Source organism: Alosa alosa, chromosome 5 (genome assembly GCF_017589495.1).
Source record: "Alosa alosa isolate M-15738 ecotype Scorff River chromosome 5, AALO_Geno_1.1, whole genome shotgun sequence".
Taxonomy (NCBI): Eukaryota; Metazoa; Chordata; class Actinopteri; order Clupeiformes; family Clupeidae; genus Alosa; species Alosa alosa.
In genome coordinates this window covers 35402321-35421030 of record NC_063193.1, presented here as the reverse complement: position 1 = coordinate 35421030, position 18710 = coordinate 35402321, and the positions used below count along the sequence as shown (strand labels likewise).

The 18710-nt window shown below is 44.7% G+C and overlaps 1 protein-coding gene across 2 annotated transcripts; it reads left to right on the top strand.

Annotated features, from left to right (window-relative positions):
* The first annotated feature begins 4754 nt into the window (after window positions 1–4754).
* LOC125294156 lies at window positions 4755–18454 on the top strand. 2 transcript variants are annotated; one of them, XM_048242575.1, is made up of 4 exons: window positions 4755–4921; window positions 5664–5862; window positions 5914–6052; window positions 17307–18454. In XM_048242575.1, exons 1-4 carry the CDS (start codon window positions 4908–4910, stop codon window positions 18452–18454), a joined length of 1500 nt encoding a protein of 499 aa, XP_048098532.1. In that variant the 5' UTR covers window positions 4755–4907. The 2 variants fall into 2 exon arrangements, with proteins under 2 accessions (XP_048098532.1, XP_048098531.1); XM_048242574.1 differs by having other exon boundaries at window positions 5664–6052.
* The last annotated feature ends 256 nt before the right edge of the window (window positions 18455–18710 follow it).

Genomic DNA, 18710 nt, shown 5'->3' with positions numbered 1-18710 from the left:
ACGGGGGGACGATCAAGCGTTTGAACAGCAGAGCGGAGAGACTGATGAGCAGCAGCTAGCCGCACAACTGGATCCACTGGGGTTAGACACACACACACACACACACACACACACACACACACACACACACACACACACAGACACAGCACACACACACACACACACACACACACACACACACACACACACACACACACAGCCAGATATACAGATCACACTCACACACACACACACACACAGCCAGATATACAGATCACACACACGCACACACACAGACACACACACAACCAGATATATGAATCACACACTTACACACACAACCATATATATGGAACACACAAACACACACACACAGACACATATACACACACACACAACCAGAGATGTGGATCACACACACAGTCAGATATACAGATCACACACACGCACACGTACACACACATACACATACACACACAAGACTATATTCAAACACCCAACTCAATCACACACCCAACCCAACCCAACTCAATCACACACCCAACCCAAGTCAATCACACACCCAACCCAACCCAACTCAATCACACACCCAACTCAATCCAACCCAACCCAACTCAACCCAACCCAACTCAACTCAACTCAATCACACACCCAACCCAACTCAACCCAACCCAACCCAACTCAACTCAATCACACACCCAACCAAACCCAATCACACACTGTAGCAGTTAGCCAAAAAGACAGTGGCGCGCTGAGGAGACAATTCTCTGTGCATGTCCATTTTCAAAGACACTGATCAGATACGTACATCAGTCACACACACACACTGATATGTGCATCAGTCACACACACACACTGATATGTGCATCAGTCTCACACATACACTGATACGTACATCAGTCTCATACACACACACACACACACTGATATGTGCATCTGAATGTGAGCGTGCTTAAAGAAACTAAGCATGTATGTGAAGTTCTAAAGAAACTAAGCCTGTGTGGCGTGCTTAAAAGAAACTAAGCCTGTATGTTAAGCGTTCCTAAAAGCAAGCGTCTGTAGGTGAGCATGCCTAAAGAAACTACACCTGTATGTGTGAGCTGCCACGAAAAGAAACTAGCTACCAGATGTGAGCATTGCCTAAATAAATCCAGCTGCCTGCGGTCGTGATAACGCGTCTTAAAGAAATTAGCGCCTGGCGCATGTGAGCCGCCACGCAAAGAAACTTGCTGGCGAAGGCCTGTATGCGAGCTGCCTAAAGAAACTAGCCTGTAATTCGTATGTGAGCGCGGCTCAAAGAAACCAGCGCCGGTATGTGAGCCGCCTAAAGAAACCAGCATCTGCATGCGTTAGCCCAAAGAAACTAGGCGCCTGTGTGGTTCTAAAGAACTAAGCCTGTGGTGGCCAAAGGCAAGCGTACCAGCTGTGGTGGCGTTCTAAAAGAAGCCTTTAGCGTCTGTAGGTGAGCATGCCTAAAGAAACTAGCACCTGTATGTGAGCGCGCCTAAAGAAACTAGCGCCTGTATGTGAGCATGCCTAAATAAACTAGCGTCTGTACGTGAGGTCGGTGAAGCGTGCTAAAAGAAAAAGCGTCTATATGTGGCGGCATGAAAACTAAGCGTCTGTATGTGGTGCCTAAAAAACTAAGCCTGTACTGTGTGAAAAGGCGTGCCTAAAGAACTAAGCGTCGATTATGTTACCGTGCCTAAAGAAACTAGCATCTGTATGTGGTAGCCCTAAAGCTAAGCCTGTAATGAAGCGTGCCTAAAAGGCCTAAAAGAAACTAAGCGTCTGTACATGTGAAGCGGCCCTAAAGAAACAAACAACTGTATGTAAAGGCGCCTAAAGAAACTAGCGTCTGTACTGTATGTGAGCGTGCCTAAAGAAACTAGCACCTGTATGTGAAGCGTTGCCTAAAGGCCCTAAAGAAACTAAGCGTCTGTCGTGGACGCCCTAAAGCGTACCTAAAAAACAACTGTATGTGTATGCGTGCCTAAAAACTAGATACTGTATGTGGTAGCCTAAAAGAAACTAAGATCTGTATGTAAAGCGTGCCTAAAAGAAATAGCGTCTTGCTCTGTATGTGCGTGCCTAAAGAAACTAAGCGTCTGTACTGTATGTGGCGTGCCTAAAGAACTAAGCGTCTGTACTGTATGTGAGCATGCCCTAAAGGAAGCCTTCGATCTGTATGTGAGCCTGCCTAAAGAAACTAAGCGTCTGTACTGTATGTGAGTGTGCCTAAAGAAACTAGCGTCTGTACTGTATGTGAGCCTGCCTAAAAGAAACTAGTGTCTGTAGGCCTGCCTAAATGTGGTGCCTAAAGAAACTAAGCGCCTGTAATGTGGCGTGCCCTAAGAACTAAGCCTGTATGTGAGCGTGCCCTAAAGGAAACTAAGCGCCAATATTGCGTTAACCTGCATGCCTAAAGAAACTAAGCCTGTATGTGAAAGCGTGCCTCGTGCCTAAAGAAACTAAGCCTGTATGTGGTAGCCTAAAAACTAAGCGAATCTGTATGTGAGCCTGCCTAAAGAAACTAGCGTCTGTACTGTATGTGAGCGTGCCTAAAGAAACTAGCGTCTGTACTGTATGTGAGCATGCCTAAAGAAACTAGCGTCTGTATGTGAGCCTGCCTAAAGAAACTAGCGTCTGTACTGTATGTGAGCGTGCCTAAGAACTAGTGCCTGTATGTGAGCGTGCCTAAAGAAACTAGCGCCTGTATGTGAGCGTGCCTGCATGCCTAAAGAAACTAGCGCCTGTATGTGAGCGTGCCTGCGTGCCTAAAGAAACTAGCGCCTGTATGTGAGCCTGCCTGCATGCCTAAAGAAACTAGCGCCTGTATGTAGCGTGCCTGTGCCTGTAGGTAAGTATAAGTTTAGTTCTCATCACTTCAGAGCGTCTGTATGTGAACGTGCCTAAAGAAACTATCCGTTCAGTTCTTATCACTCCAGAGGCAGCCGCTGGTCGTGAATCTGACCCAGATTTGGAGGCCTTCGTAGGCTCGTCTGCTATATTGTCTGTGAGTCTATAGGGATCTATAGGGTTTGCCTGCTGCCTGTGTGAGTCTATAGGGATCTATAGGGTTTGCCTGCTGCCTGTGTGAGTCTATAGGGATCTATAGGGTTTGCCTGCTGCCTGTGTGTGCCTATAGGGATCTATAGGGTTTGCCTGCTATATTGTCTGTGAGTCTATAGGGATCTATAGGGTTTGCCTGCTATATTGTCTGTGTGTCTTTAGGGATCTATAGGGTTTGCCTGCTGCCTGTGTGTGCCTATAGGGATCTATAGAGTTTGCCTGCTATATTGCCTGAGTCTATAGGGATCTATAGGGTTTGCCTGCTATATTGTCTGTGTGCCTATAGGGATCTATAGGGTTTGCCTGCTGCCTGTGTGAGTCTATAGGGATCTATAGGGTTTGCCTGCTATATTGCCTGAGTCTATAGGGATCTATAGGGTTTGCCTGCTATATTGTCTGTGTGTCTATAGGGATCTATAGGGTTTGCCAGCTGCCTGTGTGAGTCTATAGGAATCTATAGGGTTTGCCTGCTGCCTGTGTGAGTCTATAGGGATCTATAGGGTTTGCCTGCTATATTGTCTGTCTATAGGGATATATAGGGTTTGCCTGCTGCCTGTGTGTCTATAGGGATCTATAGGGTTTGCCTGCTGCCTGTGTAAGTCTATAAGGATCTATAGGGTTTGCCTGCTATATTGTCTGTCTATAGGGATCTATAGGGTTTGCCTGCTGCCTGTGTGAGTCTATAGGGATCTATAGGTTTTCGTCCACATCTGCTGTGTAAGCTGTGACTGTAACCTGGGGTCTCATACTGTGACTGTCAATGCATGAAATGAAAAAGGTAGAAGCAGGATGGATGTGTGTGTGTGTGTGTGTGTGTGTGTGTGTGTGTGTGTGTGTGTGTGTGTGTGTGTGTGTGCGGTAATGCATGTGTGTGTGTGTGTGTCTTGTGGCGTGTGCGTGTGCGTCGCGTGTGTGTGTGTGTGGCAGCGTGTGTGTGTCTCTTGTGATACTTGTGTGTGTGTGTGTGTGTGTGTGTGCGTGTGTGTACGTGTGTGTGTGGAGTGAGAGGGCACTGCAGTGTGAGTGGGTGGGGTAGAGAAGAGAGGGGATTGGGAGGGGTGACGGCTGCCTAGAGATGAGCTATAGAATTTGGAGGAATATTCTTGACTGCAGCGCTGACTGCATGTGGCATTAATCTACTGCACTGAATGTACAACACAGCACTCCTAATAGTGCCCAGGGGAAGAGAAAGAAGGGAAGGGAGGGGGAGGGAGGAAGGGAAAGGAAAAGAGGGGAATGAGGGAATGAGGAGGGGATATAAGTGGACAGCAGAGGAAGAAAAGACAAAAAAGAAAGAGAGGGAAAGAGAGAAGGAGAGAGGGAAACAGGGCTGGTGAGAGGGGGGAGAGAGCCAGCCGGGGTGAGGAGAGGAAGACAAGGAGGAGGAGAGAGAGCAAGAGGAGAAACAGAGCAGAGGAAAGACAGGAGGAAAAGGAGGAACAGGGAAGGGAAGAGGGAAGGAAAGATAAAAGGAAGAGGGAGAAAGGGAGAGAGAGAGGAAAGGCAGTGGGTACAAGAGATGCTCACTGTACTGTGCCGTCTCTGTGTGCATCTCGGCTCAGAGAGAGGGGAGAGTGTGTGTGTGAGGGAGGGAGGGTGTGTGTGTGAGGGAGGGAGGGAGGGTGTGTGTGTGTGTGTATGTGTGTGTGTATGGGTGAGAGTTTGGGTGCGGCTTCAGGCCTCTTGAGAGTGGAGGTGGTGGGGGGGTGCGCGTTACAGGACGCTCTGCCTTTGAGCTGGCGTGTGTGTGTGAGAGTCTGTCTGTGTGTATGAGCGAGAGTCTGTATGTATGTGTGTGTGTGTGTGTGTGTGTGTGTGTGTGATTGTCACGGCAGTGTGTGAACAGCGTGACCGGCATGAACAGGCCTGGGTAGGTGGGACATTCTGCTCGATTATCTGCATGCTCAACAATGTTTCACAGCAGCTCTCTGATGTGTGTGTGTGTGTGTGTGTGTGTGTGTGTGTGTGTGTGTGTGTGTGTGTGCTTATGCATGTGTGTATATGTGTGTATGTATATGCGTGTGAATGTGTGTGAGCATGTGTGTGTGTGTGTGTGCTTATGCATGTGTGTATATGTGTGCATGTAAATGTGTGTGTGTGTGTGTGTGTGTGTGTGTGTGTGCAGCATAGAGAGGAATCTGGAGAGCCCAACAGAATTATGTAAGAAGGCAGCAGCACATTGGGGCTGGATGTCTGTGTGTCTGTCATCTGAGATTAAGAGCACTTTGTAAATGAGTTGGGTAGAAGTACCTGGTTGGTGGCACCTCTCAGTCAGAAGGTGTGTATGCGTGTGTGTGGGTGGTGTGTGTGTGTGTGTGTGGGTTGGGTGTTGCATTTGTGTGTGTGCGTGTGTGTGTGTGTGTATGTGTGTGGGTTGGCTGTTGCATGTATATGTGTGTGTGTATGTGTGTGTGTGGGTTAGGTGTTGCATGTGTGTGTGTGTGTGTGTGTGGGTGGTGTGTTTATGTTCTAGTACTGCACTCCTGCCTAAGGCTAGCTGTATGTCCGTCTCACTCTGTGTATCTGTGTGTGTGTGTATCTGTCTGTCTGTCTCACTCTCACTGTGTGTGTGTGTGTGTGTGTGTGTGTGTGTGTGTGTGTATCTGGGTCAGATTCCTCACCAAGGCCAGGCTTCGGCGGCTACTGATGTCTGACGATGTGTGGAGCTTCAGGAGGAAGAGGCACCCTGCTGAATTTGCCCCAGACGAGGACGCCGTGGTGCCCGCACAGGGGGCAGAGGGGCAGCAGAACGAGCCGGACGAGCCGGACTTGCCCGCCAGATACCCCTGCCACAGCCAGGCCCAGCATCAGGTCAGAGACGAGAGGCAGTTGGCCAGCGCAGCGCAGACGCCTGGACATCAGGTCAGAGACGAGAGGCAGTTGGCCAGCGCAGCGCAGACGCCTGGACATCAGGTCAGAGACGAGAGGCAGTTGGCCAGTGCAGCGCAGATGCCTGGACATCAGCGTGACCCTAACAACACGAGCCATCCGACCGGCCAGGGTAGGTGAAGCTGCCATTAGTTACTGTAATTAAAGGCACCGACGGTTAAGCACCATGGGGCCTATTATCTTAACGGCCTGAAAGCACCATGGGGCATATTATATCTTAACGATCTGAAACGCAAGTATTAAACGCAAAGCGCAAGTTGCTATTTTACTGGCGGGATAAATGACTGTTGCGCCCGACGCAAAATGGGGGTCTGAAGTAGCTACATTACTCATGGGTGAGGGTTTGGGCGTAACGTGCAATAAACCAATCAGAGCGTCATCTCACATTACCTTTAAAAGCAGGCGCGCTTGTCCCATGGCGGATTGCTATTATAATGGCGGATTTGCCAGAAGCAGGGGGCGTTCTGGCGCTATAAGGACTGTTCAGTTATAATAATAATATAATAATAATAATAATAATAATAATAATAATAATAAGCTTTATTTGTATAGCACCTTTCATACACAGAATGCAGCTCAAAGTGCTTTACATTTGAAGCATGTAACACAATAATAGTCAGTCAGTCATTATCAATCACTTTTCTTCATTGCTGGGGCCGTTTATGATCCACTCAGCAACATATCAAAAATATAGAAAAATAACATGTCATAAGACTGGCAGCCTTAACCCTTTACCCCCATAAGCCGCCATATGGCAGCTGTGGCAAGGAAAAACTCCCATATTCCAGGAAGAAACCTTGAGGCAGAATCTGACTTAATAGGGGGAGCCCATCTGCTTCTGACTGGCTGCGCCCTCCAATGGCAGCAGATATAGAATAATCTGAAAAAGTAGTCTACAGGATAAGATGAGTTAACTAAAAGCTTTCCTGTACAGGTATGTTTTCAGATCTTTTTAAAAATATTTACTGAACTTCGCCTGCTTGATGTACAGAGGCAGGGTGTTCCATAGTTTGGGGCATAATGGATAAAAGCAGCTTCTCCACTTTGTTTGTGGAGCACTTTGGAATGCGATTAAAAGATTAGAATTGGATGATCTAAGTTTCCTTTGTGGTTGATAAGATATTAAAAGCTCAGAGATATATGAAGGTGCTATGCCATTCAGAGCTTTGTAAGTAATTAACATAATAGTGGGGTACGAATTGTCATGAAATAATGGTCCCGTAGGATTTTTTTGCTAAAATTGATTTTTTGTTTTATCTGCTTTATTTGGGGGTCCTACTGTTGAAAAATGACCGGGTGCAAATTTTCTGACCCGTTTTGCCCCCCTCCTCTGGGGGCTTTCTCACCTTAGCCAGGATAATGACTGCACACATATATCTACTAATAATGATCACATTTTCACAATCTTGGTGTCAATTTAGGGGTTATTGAGGATGCTGAGTCCATTTATGACAGTTTCATTGTGATCAGAAGTTGTTATGTCTCATTTTATGGTAGTGGTTTAGGCTTTTCTAGGGTATTTTATCATATTTTTTGGTCAAATTGGTTATATACTGTACACTCTAAGTTATGTGCACTCAAGAAGTTAATACACAGTATAAACTTGAAGAGTAATTTATATAATAATAATAATAATAATAATAGTAATAATAATAATAATAACTTTGTTAGATATAGCGGCTTTAGAAAGAGTTAGAGACTAAAGGCCTCAGTGAGCAGATATGTGTTTAGATACAACAATCTGGTGAACAATCTGGTGAACAATCTGATATTTTCCTTTACAATAGCTAATAAAGCAATCAATCATTTAACATCTTTGAAATAAAACTAATACAAAATGTACTGTAGCTCTACTGCAATGGCAGTGTACATTAACTAAGTACTGAACTAATTGATGAACTAATTGATAAATGAACTAATTATTAATGTAAAGTTGCATTAACATGAACAGGAAATAAAACACCTTAGAAATACACTTCTACATAAATCGATCATTCATCAGCATCATCCTCATTTGTAGTATGCTTGGTCGCATTTTCACAGTCACCAGCAAAGCATTTGCAAAAAGAGTACAGGGAATTCCATGTCTGTGACAAGTGCACCTGTGTTTTGCACTGGGTTTTGCACACACACTTTGTCAACTCTATCACAGCTCTAGGGGCAGGGAGTGTAAGACATGTCACAGGAACATAAACTCCTTCTTGGAAAGTCCAACCATTTTCTTCAATCTGAGGAAGAACTGGACAGTTTGAAATGTAGGATTTATCACGCATGGCAATGTAATTGTACGAAGGATATGAGGCAACAAGGCAGCAGGATTGGCCGGAGGTAGCATTTCTCCCTCAAGTTCCTGGTCGAAATAGCTCCCATTGGTAGAGTTGTGTGACCAGTTGACCTATAGACACTGCAGACAATCTGCTCTAGACCTCTGACTTGTTGGGGAAGTTCACCATTGATGAGATTAGATGGCAATGGACCTTCACCAAGCTTCTTAAAGCAACTGATGACAGGATCATCATCATCAAGTTTTTATGTAGGCATCAACCCAGGTCTTTTTGCTGACGCCCACAAATTTACCACCCCATTCAGCACCAGAGAAATTGTGGAAACCGATAAGGCCTTGACATTTTTGATGTCCTATAATCTCTTTCTACCACATCAATTTCTCAATATTTTGTGCCCTTACCAGTAAGAAACTTGGGATGAGTGTGAGGTCCAAGGTGCTTACCAGCAACAAGATCAAGCAGAAGGATTAGGACATCAGTATCTGGTGACCAAACTCTAACTTCACTCCAGCCAGTCTCAGCTGAACACACCATTGCTTGATGAGCAATAAGTGTATCTGCCTCTTCAAAAGTTCCTTTAGAGACATTGTGAGTTTCATCTCCAGATGAATTTCAAACTCCCTTGATGTTGCTCTCTTCTTGCATGTTTTGTCCTTTAAAGACTGGTCCAAGTAATAATAATGTTGTCTTCTTGTATCTTCTGTCTGTATCTTAGCAATGTGATTCTCAGCTTTGTGTCATTAGACAGAATTAAAACACATATATCTTGTGTTGAAATAGTTATCTTTGACAAAAATTGGCAAGCAGCAATGAGGGGGCCAAATAAAGTTGTGACTGCTAATGATTTACTTTCTCTTTAAAGAAAATCCAAAATGGCCAATTGTTTATAATGAGTGGGGAAAATTTGCAATGATCATCGATATGAGTATGAAGAGTATGACTAGCCATTGGATTTTTTTGCTAACCCTACGTCATCATGATATACTGTAACCCCTAAACGCAGGATCGCTAATTATAACGCCCCCAGTGGCCGAATTACACCAAATTTGTTGTGTACCCTTGGGAGGGTGTCAGTTGTCATGTGACCAAGTTTCGTTAACATACATCAAAGTGTTCCCAAAATATGAGCTCACTTACTGTTTGGCGACTTTGCCCCATTGGATTTGCCTTTATTACTGCAAAAAATGAGTCATAACAACTTCTGATCACAATAAAACTGTCATAAATGGACTCAGCATCCTCAATAACCCCTAAATTGACACCAAGATTGTGAAAAATGTGATCATTATTAGTAGATGTCGTGTGTGGTCAGTATCCTGGCCAAGGTGACAAAGCGCCCCCCAGAGGGGGGGGCAAAACGGGGTCAGAAAATTTGCACCCCGTCATTTTTCAACAGTAGGACCCCAAATAAAGCAAATAAAACAAAAATATAAATTTTAGCAAAAATATCCTACGGAAATACAATTCGTACCCCACTATAACCTTAAAATCAATTCTATAGGAAATAGGGAGCCAGTGCAGTTCAGCCAACACAGGGGTGATGTGTTCTCTCTTCTTGGTCTTAGTTAAAAGTCTAGCCGCAGAGTTCTGTATGAGTGCCAATTTCTTTAGATGTTTTTTGGGAAGACCAGTGAAAAGTGCATTGCAGTAGTCTAACCTGCTAGTGATAAAGGCATGAATTAGGTTTTCTGCATCTTGTTGAGTTAAAAAGGGCCGCACTTTGGCAATGTTTCTCAGGTGGAAATAGGCTGTCTGAGTAACTTTACTGATATGGGGCTTAAAACTTAACTCAGCATCTAAGATGACACCGGGGCTTGTTACTTTTGGTTTGTCCTGGTGCGCCAAGTTCCCCAGATTACTAAGAACAATGTCTCGCTTTAGTTTTGGTCCAACCAAAAGTACCTCTGTTTTGTCATCATTTATTTTCAAAAACTTTTTGCTCATCCACTGATTAATGGAGGTTAGGCATGCAGTGAGGGAGCAAAGGCCATCACAGAAATATACAATTGGGTATCATCTGCGTAGCTATGGATATTTACATTATGCTGACATGATGTTTCCCAACGGAAGCATATATAGGGAAAATAGCAGGGGACCAAGGCAGCTCCCCTGGGCCACACCAAAAGGCAAGTCATGTTTTTCAGACACATGATCTCCTAGACTGATATGAAAATCTCTGCCAGTAATGTAGGTTTGAAACCAGTTTAGAGCCTTATCAGAGAGACCCACCCACTTCGCAAGGCGGTGAAACAGTTAGGAACAGTTTGCTATTGATTTTTCTTCTTGACAAAATGTAAATACAGAAATGTCACAAAGACATACTTTCCAATGTTTTGGGATCACTCTCACTGAATCACGAGGTTATGAATGCATGGTGATATTTTTGCAATGTAATCTTACATTAGACCGAGATTACTTTGCTTACCTCACTATAGACAATGCAGCTCTTCTGTCAGATAATCTCTTCTCTCCCGTGCTGCCGCTGGGGCATTTGGGTTAAATGGCATCAGCATGCAGTTCAACATCACGTCTCCTTAAGTCCTCTAATATTTCCTAATTTATGTCATCAACACATCCATGATTCATGGAAATGTGTATGCTAGATTTATGCCTATTTTTTCACATCTTTTTGGACACTACAATGATTTCCCTCGTGTGGTAATATTTTCCCTTGTAATTGTGTATGGTTTACAGAAATGGGAACTGCTGCGTCCGTGTACTGTAGATGAGAGGAGGAGTGTATGTGCGTTGTGCACACGCTACATGATGGCCAAGCAGGCGCGTCTGCAGGTGTACGGCTGTACACACTGTGCTGAACACCAGGCAACTCAACAACGAGACACAACTTCCTCTGTGTGTGTATTCACACCAAGTTCATCTACCATAACTTCCCAACTCTGCACAGGATCCCATTAACTGCATGACACTAGGCTATTTACAATATTTCCTGTAAAGTAAAGTTTGTAAACACGTCATCATCAACTTAATGCACGCACAACTTTTGTTTGAGCAGGAGAGAGAATAACAATGCACGGACGCAGCAACTACAGAAGTTGTAGCTACTTGCTGCTTTATTTTACTATCTATGGTTGCTGGTTATCAGCACACAATAAGCTGATTTAAGTAAGGGATAATGTATTGTCCGCCGGTAATTATCAGAAAATAAGTCCCTACAGGGAGAACAGAACGGAGGGGTTTTGAGGAGGGACGGAGGGGTTTTGCTTCGACCTGAAGGGACTTATTTTCTGATAGTTACCGGCGGACAATACATTATCCCGCTTATTACACGGCTACTTGCCAAAACGAGAAAAAGAAACCTAACACAATGAATCTTTAAAAATGATTTTGCTACCGTTTCGTGTCTTCCGCTGACAAAATAAATAGTTCGCCACACAGATAGAACAGTTTCAGGTGTTGCGTGGCAACGTCTTACTAGTTTACTTTCCCTTTCAATGAAATTCCATTGCAATAAGCGAACGGAATTCTTGCGGAGGGATATGAAAGACGTTAATCAACCCGTTGCCATTGACAGCGGTGATTATATACTTTCCCGGTGATTTATAGATTTAACATAGGCCCGAACGTTGGGAAGGCCCATTCATGTGAATGGAACTTTCTGCAGCACTCTGAAGAGCCATGTAATAAGCTAATTCACTAACTCAAGACTTCAAGGCCATCATAGATATAAAACATTTTTTGTTTGGTAGCAAAGCTAGGAGTTATTTCAGATGGGCAAGATAGGCAAAACTGTGGTGCTTGTCAAAACGTTAGCGTTACAGCTGGAATAATGCTGATGATGAGGTTAAAGCTAACAAGATGTTTAAATTGGTAAATTGGAACAAAATTAAAGGTAATGTTAGCCTTTATATGGCTGTATAAAGTTGTCCAAATGAATAGGTCGTTATTAGGGGTTGTTGAGAACCGAGAAACAGACAAAGATTATCATGACGTGGCAATGCATGCGCCCTTAAAATAGCATCTGAATAACGCGACACTGACTTTTATGGCGGAATTGTTTTCTGAAACTGCAAAATAGCACCAGGGAACGTTAGCGCTGGAACACGCCTCCTCTTTTTGCTGAACCGCCCCTGGGAGCGCAAGTTCGTTCCCTAATTTACCGACGTGCTTCTATGGAGGGAAATGTCCGCTGTGCGTCGGGTGCAAAATAGATATGATACATGCTTTGATGTACACAGTCAATTGCGCTACTGATAGAGCCCCATATCTTATTCAGGACAGATCTCGGCAAACACACACACACACACACACACACACACACGTACTGTACACACACACACACACACACACACCAGTTAAACACCATATCAGTTATTCAAGGACAGGTCTGGGCTCTGCATGCAGAACAGCACCAACTGAATATCTTATGCAGCCGTTAGTGACAACAGAACCACATTTGGCACGTTTGTTCTCGTTCGTGTGTGAGTGTACATCTGTGTGTGTGTGTGTGTGTGTGTGTGTGTGTGTGTGTGTGTGTGTGTGTGTGGGTGTACATCTGTGTGTGTGTGTGTGTGTGTGTGTGAGTGTACGTGTGTGTGTACTGTACGTGTGTGTGAGTGTGTGTGTACATCTGTGTGTGTGTGTATGAGTGTACGTGTGTGTGTACTGTACGTGTGTGTGTGTGTGTGTGTGTGTGTGTGTGTGTACATCTGTGTTTGTGTGTGTGTGAGTGTACGTGCATGTGTGTGGGTTGGTGTACATCTGTGTGTATGTGTGTGTGTGTGTGTGTGTGTGTGTGCGTGTGTGTGTGTGTGTGTGTGTGTGTGTGTGAGATGATCACCAAATCCAGCCCTGTCACTGTTGATGTATTGTCATGTCAGTGCATGATGTGCTGTGCGATTCTGCTGAGTCATGTCATCCATTTCAGGTGATGAAGATGACACACCCAGTGCTGGCCTATGTGTGTGTGCGTGTGTGTGTGCGTGCGTGTGTGTGTGTGTGTGTGTGTGTGTGTGTGTGAGATGACACACCCAGTGCTGGCCTATGTGTGTGTGCGTGCGTGTGTGTGTGCGTGCGTGTGTGTGTGTGTGTGTGTGTGTGTGAGATGACACACCCAGTGCTGGCCTATGATATTTATTAGCAGGTTTCCTCTCAGAAGGCTCTCACACATGATGTCATTTCCTGATGGATTAATGTGTTTGTGATTGTAGAAGAACAAATGTAATGGCCGTGTTGTGCACAGTAAACACAAACAGTAAACACAAACAGTCAAACTGAACATTTGGGAGAATGTAATATTCGTCAGGGGCATTTATACAATCCGAATTCCAAAAAAGTTGGGATGCTTTGTAAAATGAGAATGAGAAAAAAAGAATGCTATGAATTACAAATCATGTCAACCCTATATTTAATTATGATTATGGCAGCGTAGCAGCATATAGGTTTAGTCAGAGTTTTTTTTTCTTCTGGATTTTTTTTTCTTCTTCAGTAATTTTGTGTCCACAATTCCTGGGACACTGAAAAGCCGAGATACACGAAACTTGTTGCGCATGTACAGTAGCCCCACAAGGATGACATGGAACCATTTTTCGTTTTGATCCGTCGCCCCCCTGCACAGAGTTTGAAGTGTATGATCATTATGACCGCTGTGCTGTGTTGATGTAGCCTAGTTTATCTCTTCCGCTGTGCTGTGTTGATGTAGCCTAGTTTATCTCTTCCGCTGTGCTGTGTTGATGTAGCCTAGTTTATCTCTTCCACTGTGTTCCCTCTTCAGGTTGTAGCGGTGGCCACTGCTTCAGAGTTAGGACAGTGTTTCCTCTTTAGGTTGTAGCGGTGGCCACTGCTTCAGAGTTAGGACAGTGTTCCCTCTTCATGTTGTAGCGGTGGTCAGAATTAGGACAGTGTTCCCTCTTCAGGTTGTAGCGGTGGCCACTGCTCCAGAATTAGGACAGGCGCACAATACTGTCCGGGTGTCAGGTGTCAGCTACACCTGATATCCGCTGGCTGGTGCTTACATCATCGTAGTTTAATAGTAAACAGTAATACCAGTTAGTGGTATCTGTTTAGTTTTATTCCATAAAAATTGTTTTTATAGACATTAGTGGCATGCGCTATCAAGAGTTTCCATTTACTGCACCATATGCAGTGCGGTCTGTCAACATCATTGCAAAAACTACGGGTCCAATTTTCTCAAAACTTGGTAGGCTATAAAGGTGTAGCACAGGCTAAGGAAAACCCATTCATTTCTGGAGCAGATCCAACTCAAATGGAACTTCAAAGTATGCTTCATATTGCCTAGTAGGCTAGCCTATTCTAACCTAAATGAGCCTATAGGCCTCCTATAAATAATGTTAGATGCGTAGCCTACTCAATGTGAATGCACGATTCGATGAAGCTAAAAAGTATGGACTGGTAGGTTAGTAATGAAAGTAGATGACATTATAGCAATTTTACAAATGTGGGGGCGACACAACCACTCGGGGGAAAATGTTTAGTGCGCTTGCGGAATGATGTCTAATGTGAATCGCAGACTAACCATAGGCTATATGCCTAACCTCTGTGAGATTCTGAATAACTGTTTAGATCCAGATATATGTAAGACTACTGCATTGGTTGTGATGAGTGAAACAAGTTCACAACAGTGAAGAATGGTAATGGGCAGCTGATTATAAAGAGGGTGTATTTTAAAACGACAGCATAGTAAGAAGTAGAGTAAGAAATACTAACTCTTACCCTATTCCCTCTCTCTTAACAAAGCATAGATATATATATATATATATATATATATATATATATATATATATTAATTACATTAACATGAATTAACCTAGCACACATTTATGAAAGTGAATGTACTCATTTAAATCTGAACTTTTATCTAGGCTAGCTCTTGTACAACACTGCCTACAGAGCAGCCCTTAAATTGTACATAAAAACACACACATGCAGGCAAGCAGGCAGACGCACACACACCCCATTACCCCCACACACCCACTCACAAGCGAACACACACACACACACACACACACACACACACACACACACACACACACACACACATACACACACACGGACACATAAAACACACACATGCAGGAAAGCAGGCACGCACACACACACACACACACACACACACCAATAACCCCCCACACACACTCACAAGCGAAAACATACACACAAAGAAGCACACATATACAAAAGCAAACACACACATGCACACACTCATTTATATACACAAAAGTTGCAAGAGTAGAGGATGGAGACAAATTGACAAGCTTTTTGCAGAGAGAATGTGCAGGACTGAGCGGCAGTCATATTTTGAACCGCTTTGAGGTACATCTAGTTGTGAATAGTTCAAAGACAACATATCAACTGTTGAAGGAGAGAAATGTGCCCATGTCATGGAAACTATGAGCACATTTTGAATGTGATGCCAGCAACACGTCTCCAACAAGATGGGACAGGAAGGGGGCAACAAAAGGCTGAAAAAGTTGTGTAGTGATAACGACCACAAAATGAGGAACATAACTCACAACTTAAATCACAACTAATTAGGGGTCAACTGGAACAATGAATGGGGATCTCAAAGTCTCTCAAAAGTAAAGATGTGGAGGTATTCATCACTCTGTGTAAACCTGTGTGGGCAAATGATGAAACAATATAATTATAATTTATATAATTTCTTTTTATGAAATTGCAAAGTATTTGAGGATGTCATCATCTACAGTACTTAATGTCATTAAAATATTCAGAGAATCCAGAGAGACCTTCAAACAAGGGACAGGGCTTTTAGACCTCAGATAGCACTGCATTAAAACCAGACCTTTTTCTGTAAAGAATGTCATTGTCATTGCTCAGGAAAACCTCTGACAACCATTGTCTATGAGCACAGTTTGATACTCTTCACAAATGCTAGTGAACTTTACAAAAGAAGAAATTGTATAGAGGTGTTACAGAAAACCCCACCGTCTTATCTGGGCCTGAGCTGGTTTAAAATGGGCTGAGGTAGTGAACAAACTCCTGTGGTTAGACCAATCAATATTTGCCATTATTTTTGGAAATCATGGACTCCAGGGCTAAAGAGGAGAGGGCCTATCTAACGATCCAATTTGTTATAGTGCTTATTTCAAAACCCAGCATCCATGACAGTGTGGAGGTGCATTAGTGCCTATGGCATGGCATCTTGCACATCTGGCAAGGCACAATCAATTCTGAATGGTGTACACAGGTTTTGAGCATTGTATACTGTCATCAAGACAATGTCTTTTCAGGGAAGACCTCAAATATTTCAGGAAAACAATGGCAAAATGAATTGTACATATATTTAAACAGTATTTCTCCATCATGGAATAAAAAACATGATTAAGAAGACCCCATACTGTTGAGCAATTGAAATCCTACAGTATATCGGGGCAGGAATGGGACCACATTTCATTCTCAAAACTCTAGCAACTGGTCTCCTCAGTTCCTACACATGCCCCTGTTCCAACTTTTTTGAGACGTGTTGCTGGCATCAAATTCAAAATGAACATATTTTTTCTAAAATAAGAATACAATTGCTCTCCTTCAACAGTTGATATGTTGTCTTTGAACTAGTCTCAATTAACTAGTTGACATGATTTGTAAATCATAGCATTCTTTTTTTATTCACATTTTACAAAGCGTCCCAACTTTATAATCTAAGGAATCTGTGACTAATGTCCACTCAGGTTTTTTGATATACAGCAGTGCTTCTCAAACTTGTTCAGACCAAGGACCACTTACCCAATATAAAAAAACCTCATGGACCACCTAGCTAAAAACCGAAAAGTAGACCTACTTCGACAGTATACATAACAGGCCTACTCACTGAACCACCTTGCTTATTATGTCAGAGGGTTCATATGATTTAAACTGGCATAGCTTACATAGGCAGTGTTGTAGAACTGTTTGGATTTACACATAAGTTGGTTCAATATTGCAAACAACTCATCTATATAATATTTTACCACGTCTGCTCACGAACCACTTGAGATAGCTTGCGGACCACACTTTGAGAAACACTGATCTACAGAATGTGACACAGTGGTGCTTATATGATTATACTTGTTGACGAATTAATAAATGACATGTCTGTTTCCATAGAAACCAACCCAGCCCGGTTCAGTCCCTCTCTACTGGACCAGCGTGTGTTGAGGCGGCCGTCCCCCAAGAATGACCAAGACCGGCTCAGAGCGGCCGTGTCAGCACCACCTGACCAAGTGCCGGTCTGTGGGTTCAGAACGAGACCGGTGGTGCTGGACAGGCCCGACAGAGCCCCAGCCCCCCATCCCCCGCCGTCCAGAGCGCGGGAGTCGCTCTCCTCCGACTGTGAGACCACATCTGGACATCAGGCCTCCGAAAGCGCTCAGGAAATGTTGACAATCACTTTGAACAACCTCAGCGATGTGAACACAGATTCGTCCGAAACAGAGACGGACACTGCAAGTCTGAACGTGCGGAACAACCAGAGATCACAGAACGTCTTGTCGTTAAACAACAACCATGAGAACCGAGTAAACCTGGCCACCTCGGACCCGGAGCGACCTCTTCCTCTTCCTCCTCCTCCTCCTCCTCCTCTGGCTGCCTCTACTGCTGAGGGTCCAAACACACACACACACACACACCCTCCAGAGACATCCATGCGGGGGGCAGTCCTAGTGAACACCCCTAGCGTTGACTCAGGTTCAGAGCTGCAAAAGACGGCATGTGATAGCAGTCCTTCAGGAGCGGACAACATGTCCAGTCTGTCGCTCAGCACGGAGAGCCTGGGCTCCTCAGAGGAGGACAGTCATGGGGACAAGATCGGGGGTCACCCACACAGGTGTGGCAGCCAGAGGCCGAGCTACGAGCCGTGCTGTGGGCACATGGGTTTCAGGGAGGAGAGGTTGGCACAGCCAGACGAGCCGTGCTGTGGGCACATGGGTTTCAGGGAGGAGAGGTTGGCACAGCCAGACGAGCCGTGCTGTGGGCGCATGGGTTTCAGGGACTGGGAGGAGAGGTTGGCACAGCCAGACGATGACGGAGAGAAGGTTTTGGACTCGCTGCTGTCCGAGATCCTGTCCCCGGTGGACGAGGTGCTGTCGTACGGCAGTGCGGAGCTCCCTCCATCGGCCAGAGGAGCGGCCGGCACCGAGACCGTCTCCGCCAGCTTCAGCCTTCCGCCGGCTCCGCCCGCATACGAGGTCATCACCTGGACCAGCGAGGAGGATCTGCTGCCGCCCCCAGGACCAGGACCAGGGGCCTGCAGATGACCCGTCCATCGCCAGCGAACATGTACCGTCCCTCCCGCCTGACTCACCCCTGCCGCCTCCTTCCTCTCTTCCTTCTCCTCCTCCTCTTCCTCCTCTCATGACGCAGTCCTCTGTCCCTGCTGATGGAGTTGACTCTTTCCCTGCCGATGGAGTTGACTCTTTCCTTTGTCGTCGTGTAGAGGTACTTGATGATGATGTTGAAGATGATGATGATGATGAAGGTGTCAGTGAAAGCGTCCCTCTCCAAGACCTCTGC